The sequence below is a fragment of the Notothenia coriiceps genome, unplaced genomic scaffold (genome assembly GCF_000735185.1).
Source record: "Notothenia coriiceps isolate Sejong01 unplaced genomic scaffold, NC01 NC01_scaffold00000290, whole genome shotgun sequence".
Classification (NCBI taxonomy): Eukaryota; Metazoa; Chordata; class Actinopteri; order Perciformes; family Nototheniidae; genus Notothenia; species Notothenia coriiceps.
This window is the reverse complement of record NW_011332991.1, coordinates 85,151-93,999: the sequence shown is the minus strand read 5'-3', so window position 1 is coordinate 93,999 and position 8,849 is coordinate 85,151. Positions and strand designations below refer to the sequence as shown.

Below are 8,849 nucleotides of genomic sequence, written 5' to 3'. Positions count from 1 at the left end.
GGAGGCCTCGACGACTGAGGATATTGGGAGGAAGGCAGGTGAGGGTGTTGGGGAGGCAGAGATTGTGGGTGAGGCCTTCGTCCTTTGTTGGGTAAAGTAGATGGAGCAGAGGGAGGTTTTCTGGCGCTGGGTGGGGAGGGAGGGCGTCGCTGTGGGGATGCTCGAGAGGACGGAGGGGAGTAGTTGTGTATTGTGGGGTTCAGCTTGGGTAATGGTGGAGGGAGAGGCAAGGGAGGGGGAGGGTAGCTGGTGCTGGGCTGGGTGGGGGCCAGTCTCTTCAGAGGACCCCTCAGGCTCTGATCCACGTCATCCAGGTTAATATCATCCAGATCAGTGGTGGCCAGGTGGAGGCCGCCAGGGAAGCGCTTAACTCGGGGCGCCGCAACGGGGGAGCGCGGGGGGGAGAGCTTGAAGTCAAAATGAAAAATGGTTCATGTGTTAATTCTCCTGTTGAGAATATACGACTCAGGAGGAAAACACACATCCATAAATTCTCTCCTGCAGATTAGTGTCTCATTGTTCTTCTGCCCAGGAGGTTATGTCTCTAGTTTGTTTGTTTATTCATCAGCAGGATTGAGGTAAAGCTACTTTAGAATCCATTCCATTTGGAGCAATTCCAAACAGAAGTGGACAAACGCATATTTTTTTCACCTCTGGAAAAGATCGGCTCTAGTTTTGAATCGGCATGTTGTCATCTTACTACAAATGCTCTGCAGTAACATAATGAAGACCATTTGAGCAAAAACATGGTCCACACTATGTACAATATAAAACATGGGAGTGGATTGATAAGAGTGTGGTCATTTTTTGTATAATTTCACAATTCACACTGCAGTCATATTTTACTTCTCTCTTTTACTTAACTTCAGATTTCACTTGCTGGAAAATAAATTAAGTTTTGAGGTACTAGCAGGTGAAAAAATGATTTGTCCAACTCTACATACAAAAAATAATTGTGAAGCAGGGACTCATAGTGGTGTAAAGGGCCTCCTTTTCCTGTAATTTCGAAAAGTCAACGGTAACGGTAATGGCGGAAAGGTGTGTTAATACTAGTATCAATGCTATGCTGAGAGCCCTATCAAAAAAAGGAGAATGAATGGGATTAAACAGTATATGGAAAAGCCAAACGAGTGCAGACAGGTTTTGACAGTCTCCCTCTGTACCTCTGGGGATTCATTCTCCACGCAGGATATCTGCTCCAGCCGAGTCTGGCAGAGACGCTCCACCCAGTGTTGCACTTTCTCCGACTCCTCCAGGTCTTCTCTCTCCGTCTCTGAGACCTGAGGCAGCGTCAGAATATAGCAGCGTTGTTGAGTGAGAGACATTGTGGTTACTTTTAGATAAAACCAAAAACTTGAAACTCTGAAAGTTGCGATGAAGTACATTTGAAATATCAGTTGTTTATTATCGCTTTGGGAAGCCCCTCTTTTTGTACCTCCTGAACCAGCCGATTGATCTTCAGCTGCTTCTCTCGTTCATGCATCTCTTCCTTCTCCTTGGCGAGTTTCAGCTCAAACTCCATCTCCTTCTTGTTCTTTCTCAGCTCCTGCAGCGTGTCCGTATTGGACACCTTTTTCTTTTTCTTCTTCTTCTCTCCTTTCTATCATCAGGTAGTCACAATAGTCAACTAGAAGCAGACAAAACTGCAACTCCAAACCAGGCAGCATGACATGCAGACATACATATTGAGACCACGCTGTGATGACCGATAAAAAGCCCAGTAAACACCATGACTTTTTCTAAATATTTCTTAGAACAAAAAGGGCTTGAATATGCAACAGCATCTTAGTCCGGATGACACAACAACCTTTTATATTTCCTTTGTAGCCACACCACTCTGAACTCTGGGGGACAGTACCTTGCGGAGTGAAGGCAGTTTTCCCTCATACCGATAAAACCAGCCGAATGCTAAGGGTGGAGATGAAAACAGGTCACTCTCACAGCTTTGTTAAACTTGTCCAAGGTTAGAACCGATTCTTAGCAAACTCTATAGAAACATAACACTAGAGAACCAAAACACAGCACTAAAAGAGATGAATGAGAGAAGCAGATTCAACCTGCTCCATTCAGGCACTCTGAACAACACCCAAAGACGCTCCGTTAATCAAAGGACACTGAAAACACAATTGTACAAAAATTACATTTTGGTTGTCAAAGGAAATCTTGCACTTCTCTGTGTGTCCAAACATCCTCCCACGCCAGCTGTGACAATGGCAGCTGAGGCTCCGGACTCACTTGTTCTTCCTCGTTGTCTTCCTCTGTGAGGGAGCTGGCTTCGTCAGCTTACCGGAGAGTATGTAAAAAGCAGCACAGCACACAGAGGCGACAGGAAGAGACACAGAGAGCGTGCAAAAGAGAGGAGGGGATATAAGGTGAAACCCAGGCAAGAGCAACGTCTAAAACTCTATAGTGTCAGAGAAAATGTAAATATAAAGGTTCAGGAGAAGTCATGCATTTCACCACAGATCTGGCCTTACGTGAACTCTTGGATTTGGCGTTTTTTGTCTCAGGTGGGGCGGGGGACGGGCTCTTAGGGCTCTTGGGCCTGTCTTTGGCTCCCCAGTCCTCATCCCACTCTCTGTTGTGCTTCTTCTCCCCAGCCTCAATCCTGCAGAGGACAACAAAACACGTGAGAGATGTTTTTTTACCAGCCAAAATAATACTGACACTTTTAAAGAACAATAAATCAGCTGTTTACTTCTCCATCTCTTTTTTATAGCGATCCTCTTCCTCTACGGCTTTCTGATTGATCTCCATCTTTCTCCTGTTAAACACACGATACATATACAAAATAAAACCATAGGCTTTCAACATAAAATATCACTTTAATATTTGTTTAAGACATTGCTTGATCAAAGCACTGACAACACTGCGAGGATATAAATCTATGTAATCGATGTAGCAGGCGAGCAATATAAAATTACCTGTTTACTTTCTTCTCCCATGATTTATGTAGATGGGTGTTTGTGAAGCACATGAAACACATAGAGTACTCTGTTTCTTTGTTGTGTTGTGGTGTAGGGAAGTCAAGTAATGCTATTGGGTGATTTCAGTCTCACATTGTCGCATGTTAGTATTTCCCAAGTTAATTACAAAAGCTGAGCCTTCCAGCTGAAAGTGGATTATTGTATTGAGCTGTATCAACATGTCAGCCAACTGCCCAAAAAACAACACTTGTACTCAGTCCATTTTTTCTTCTGTTCCAGTTTTGTACTGATTTTCATACAGGAAGAAAAATGTAAGTCATTGGTTGAGCAGCCAAGGTTGAAGCTACTTAAATCACAACGCTACTTTGGATTATGAACTGTAAGGAAATGTGTATGTGTTAGAAAGATCAGTCATTCGTTGGTTTTAAATAATAATAATAATAATAATAACTTTAATTTATATAGCGCCTTTCATCAACCCAAGGTCGCTTAACAAAGAAACATATAAGGACAAACCATAAAAGAAATGGAAGTGTTACATTGCAGGGTGGGGAAAGAGTGAGTTAATGTTGGAAGGCTTTGTTGAACAGATGAGTTTTCAGGGTTGATTTGAAGATGTTCAGAGAAGGGGCGTTACAGATTTCAGCAGGGAGGGAGTTCCAGAGGGTGGGGGCAGCGACACTGAAGGCACGGTACCCAAAGGGAGCGGAGGCGTGAATGGGGAATGGAGAGCAGGCCGGAGTCTGAGGATCGAAGGGTGCGGGACGGGATGTAAGGGTGGAGGAGATCTGTGAGGTACTGGGGGGAGAGGGCATGGAGGGACTTGTAGGTGACGAGGGACTTGTAGGTGACGAGGAGGAGTTTGTAGGTGACGAGGAGGAGTTTGTAGGTGACGAGGGAGTTGACCGGGAGCCAGTGGAGGTTGAAGAGAGTGGGGGTAATGTGCTGCCAGGGCTTGGTGCGTGTGAGAACCCTGGCAGCTCTGGATGTACTGGAGCCTGTCCAGGGTTTTGCTGGGAACCCCCGGACAGGAGTCCGTTGCAATAGTCCAGGCGGGAGCTAATGAAACAGTGAATGAGCTTCTCTGCATCAGAGTCGGAAAGTGATGACCGGAGTCTGGATATGTTTCTGAGGTGGAAGAAGGCTGATTTTGATACTGAATTGAAAGGGTTGAATCCAATACAATGCCAAGGTTGCAGACCTGAGGGGATGGTGAGATGATGGAACTGTCGATGTTGAGGAGCAGATCTCCAACCTTCCCGAGCAGCGCTTTGGGGGCCACAACCACGAGCTCAGTTTTAAATAGAAATTCTATCTTAGACACTTTATAAATGACAATTCATAAAGGGTTAATCTTGTTTGTATTGTTTGACAATTCCTTTTTTGAAACTAAATAAATGTATATTGCACTACCATAACTTTTTGGACTTATATCTATATAAGACTTGGATACTGTCATTATTCTTCAATATACAACAATAACACAATGAAACATTTCAAGATGATTTCTCTCTGTGTGGTCTACTCACTGCCTCTCCTTCTCCTGCTGCTCTTTAACGATTTTGTTAGTCTCCAGGGCCACTCTCTTCTGGTGCATCAGCTCCTGCCGGTCCACCTCCCTGCGGGACTCCTCCGCCAGACGCTCCTCATCGGTCATGAACAGCTCCTTGCCCTGAGGGGGAGAGAGGCGATGATAAGGGACACACACCGTGCACAGCAGGGGGCCGCAGACTTCTTAACTCCCAAAAATAGTGTAATATTCTTCAATGGTCCATTCTTCAACGTGGGTACTTTTGGGGTAATTTTTGAACTTCCCTCAATAACAAAAGTAGGACTTGTATAGTTATTCAACACTGTAGGTTTCTACTTTAATCCAAATACAAGATCTGAGTAGTTCTTCTAATACAGATGATAACGGTGTATACATGCTCAAATATATAGAGAACACAATAGAAACACTGCTATGTATGAACTTTGAAATATTTACTTAAAATGCAAATAAAGAAATGCATTGGACAGGCATCAAGTGAAACGGGAGATGAGAGGGGACAGTTTGTCACGGTTACAGTGGCCGCCACCGAGTCCCGGGGCAACAACCTGCCGTGTGACTCCACTGATGATAGATGCTTCTCCTGGAGACAGACAGGCTGAGGCACACACTGGGTAAAGAGATGTCTCCAAAAGCACTTGAATCTGTGTGGCTTGAATGCAAAGGAGGAGAAGGCGGATGTTTATGTATCCTAAGGTGTTCACTCAGATGTTACCTGCAACTCTTTTTCTTTCTTATCTACTGTAGGAGCCAATTAAAACTGTGGGTATAAAGGTAGGAACCTATGTCTGTGGTTAGAGGTTCCCCCGGAAGGCCATACAGTTTTTGACCACACACGGACCACACGGAGAACACGCACAAACACGGGATTACAAACATTTGCAAAAGGTATTGTGTGAACCGTAATATCGTGTATGGTGAATGACAGAAAGAAGTAAGTTAAATGGAAACCAGTGAAAAGGAAATAAATGGACTGTATCGAACTGGAAACTTTGTTTCTGACTTTTATTCAAAATTTGTGTGCGTCAATTACGCCAACATAGCGGATCCTCAGAGGCTTAAAGCATGTCACATGCCTCTACATCTACAAATGATTCTCTGATCCCAAACACTATTTACACAGCAAGCCATATTATATACCAAGGTTTCTGCAGGTTTGAAGACCTTGTATTTACTTTTGAAACCATATAGAGTGTGTTTATTTAGCAATCACACTGGCAGAAGTCAGAAAGAAAATAAGTCATAGAAGTACTTTAAGTATGTGGCATTATTGACATAAAGCAAAGTAATTATGGGCGACTGTGGCTGTGAGGGAGTGTGGTCGTCTTTCAACCAGAAGGTTGTGGGTTCGATCCCAGCCCATGCAGTCAACATGTCGATGTATCCTTGGGCAAGATACTTAACCCTGAGTTGCTCCCGATGGCATGGCCAACGGTGTGTGAATGTTAGGTCCTAGAGTAAGGTACACTGCTCTGTATGAATGGGTGTGAATGGGTGAATGACATGTAGTATGTAAAGCGCTTTGAGGGGTCTTAAAGACTGGATAAAGCGCTATATAAGTACAGTCCATTTACCATTTACCATTATAACAGTAATCTACGTTTAACTCTAGCTAAATCTAAAACCTTTTTTTCTACTGTAGCTTTTATTGTTTTCAACCAAAAAACAAGACCTTGGCAAACTTGAATCTTAATGAAGCTGTTAGGATAGCAAGACAGTCACCATGTAGATTCATGGGTGTGCTGAAAAAGTTGGACCGTGGTGGAAAACCTTCATTTTTGTTATTCCGCCGAATAATATACCCATTTTGAAGACCCTAGCTAATGCAACAGAAGAGCATCATTTTTATCATTTAACACTATTTGAAACCTTTTTAAGCCTACATTTTACAGTATTTTATGTAAAGCTAATAAAGGATCTGTGAAAACCCTGATAAACATATTTTTGTTTTTACAACTTCAGTATGTCACCATTGTAATTTGACTTGTACTCCCATGGTGTCGCATTGAGAAATTAATTCAGCAATACCCACAGTTTTGAGTCGAGCTTCAAAAGACCACAAAGTATTGATTCCTCTAAAATGTCTCATTATTTATTTACAAAGCATAACGCAGTTAGAGTGTACTTACAGCTCCTGTCAGAACAGTAATGGTCAGACTGCGGCTGCTCTTCAGGGCTCTCACAGCCTGGGGACATAATAACAGAAAAAAGGTTTGAGGTTATATTTGAGGAATAAAATGAAGGGTTTTGCATTGACAGTCTCAAAGAAATGCATGGCCTGTGTGAAGTATGTGTAATCTAAAATGTATCCGGGTGTGAAATGATCTCAGACTTGTTGTAAATCCTGCAGGCTTTGTTTTCTCCTTTGGCAAATAACAAACAGTGCATGGAGGATGTTTGTTTTTTTTCTTTTGCAAAACCATTTTGGCTGGTTAAATACTCATTTAGCTCAATGAGCTGAAAAGTAGAACAAACATTGCCAGTGGCCCAGGCACAGTTTAAACAGATGCACTCATTGGGTGCTTTGGATAAAAGGGACTAAATGTACCAAATAATATGTCTTGGTCACAATAAAAACAACTTAGGACTCTAGCCACCATTACCGCAAGTGAACTAAGTTAAGCACTATTTACCTCCTTGTGGTCCGCATTGGTGAAATCCACCCCGTTCACTTCCACAATCTGGTCTCCAACCTACATTTTGGGATGAGAGAGATCTTGTTTACAGCAGGAATGTATCTTAGTTTCATCGAGACGTTCTGGCTATTTTAAACAATCACCTCCAGTCCAACTTCAGCCGAAAGGGAGCCTGGCTTGACGTTACTGATGTAGATACCAGGTTTCTGGGTGGGACCAGTGGAGATGCTGATGCCCATACCCTTGGTGCCAACCAGGCTGAGGAAGACCTTCTTCTCCTTGATTTCTTTGCCTCCAATGGACGCCAAGCCTGCAATGCTGCTTTTTTTGTCCTGTGGCAGAAATAAAAAGTCTGTGAGATGTCTGCAGTTGAGATACACATCTTGAAACTGAAATAAATAAATCTGTCTCCTACCCCTGACTCAGATGCAAACTGGTCGACAAACTGCCACTTGAGAGGTTCCTCTGATGACCTGGAGAAAAAGAGAACAGATAAGAACACAGAGATCTCCTACATCTCAGCTCTTTAGCCCCACATTTCACCATTAAATTAGCAAAATTACTATTAATATTGTATCCATTATTTTATTTGTATTATTATTATTATTATTTCAATACGGATTTGTCAACTGTTATGTAGTTAATGTATGTATCTATACGTGTTGATTTTGTTATGCATGCTTCGTGAATAATTTCTTAAAATGCAAATAAAAGAAAACAATAAATACAAATCTGCAAATGTAAACTATATTAACAGCAGGACTGCAGCTAATGATTTTATTTTGTTTTAGATTAATCTGTGGATTATTTCTAGATTGAAGTTGATCTATAAGAAAATATATCAGGAAAAAGTGAGAGTTTGTCAAAGTGTTTTAATGTCATATTTTGTCCATCCTAAACCAAAGATATTCAGTTGAAGGTGATATAAAAAACCAAAGAAAACAGTAAATCGCTAAAAATACAAATAAAATAAGGAATGGCAATTATTGTTAATTTAATCTATCAAACTATCGTTGCGGCTCTATTAAGGATATAAATGTTTTTACCTTTTGACTGGGATCATCCCCACATCTGCACAAAAAAAACAACAAGTAAAATGAACTAATGACGACTTCGGGGTAAAACATTACTCATATTGATGCACATGGAAAATTAGTTTTTGTGTTTGACGTACGCCTGACTTTGAGTGACACAATCTTCTTGGTCTTGATGAGGCTGATGACCTCCTCGTGGATACAGGAGGAGATGGAGTATCCATTGATGCGCACAATCTCATCACCAACCTATAAATCAACACAGGATGGGATATTATGAGTGACACCTTCACTTTCAATATATCAAGTTAAGTCAGAGATGAAGTTATTGGTTCTCCAACCATTTACATCCCTATCTGTTGCATATGCCAGCCACAAAGTGACCTTTGGATCTGATCTGAGTCAACTATTTATATTAGATGTCTAACATAACTGAGCTTGGCTAGCGCGTCTCAACATAATCATGAACAATGTTACCATATACAGTGGGGCAAAAAAGTATTTAGTCAGCCACCAATTGTGCAAGTTCTCCCACTTAAAAAGATGAGAGAGGCCTGTCATTTTCATCCTAGGTATACCTGAGAGACAAAAATGAGAAAAACAAAATTATGGTGGAAAATAAGTATTTGGTCACCTACAAACAAACAAGATTTCTGGCTCTCACAGACCTGTAACTTCTTCTTTAAGAGCCTCCTCTGTCCTC

General features: G+C 41.8%; 1 protein-coding gene across 1 annotated transcript in view; it reads right to left on the bottom strand.

Moving 5' to 3' along the window:
• ush1c (Usher syndrome 1C) overlaps nt 1–8,849 on the bottom strand; it is a 16,948-nt gene that overhangs the window by 6,430 nt on the left and 1,669 nt on the right. Inside the window, exons 2-16 of the mRNA XM_010765938.1 lie at nt 8,287–8,395; nt 8,159–8,183; nt 7,528–7,585; nt 7,256–7,444; nt 7,110–7,169; nt 6,606–6,662; nt 4,457–4,599; nt 2,699–2,764; nt 2,478–2,608; nt 2,236–2,282; nt 2,075–2,114; nt 1,859–1,908; nt 1,436–1,600; nt 1,149–1,280; nt 162–407 (exon numbers count right to left, since the gene is read on the bottom strand). Coding sequence (XP_010764240.1) covers nt 162–407; nt 1,149–1,280; nt 1,436–1,600; nt 1,859–1,908; nt 2,075–2,114; nt 2,236–2,282; nt 2,478–2,608; nt 2,699–2,764; nt 4,457–4,599; nt 6,606–6,662; nt 7,110–7,169; nt 7,256–7,444; nt 7,528–7,585; nt 8,159–8,183; nt 8,287–8,395 — 1,518 coding nt within the window. The remainder of the gene's footprint in view (nt 1–161; nt 408–1,148; nt 1,281–1,435; nt 1,601–1,858; nt 1,909–2,074; nt 2,115–2,235; nt 2,283–2,477; nt 2,609–2,698; nt 2,765–4,456; nt 4,600–6,605; nt 6,663–7,109; nt 7,170–7,255; nt 7,445–7,527; nt 7,586–8,158; nt 8,184–8,286; nt 8,396–8,849) is intronic.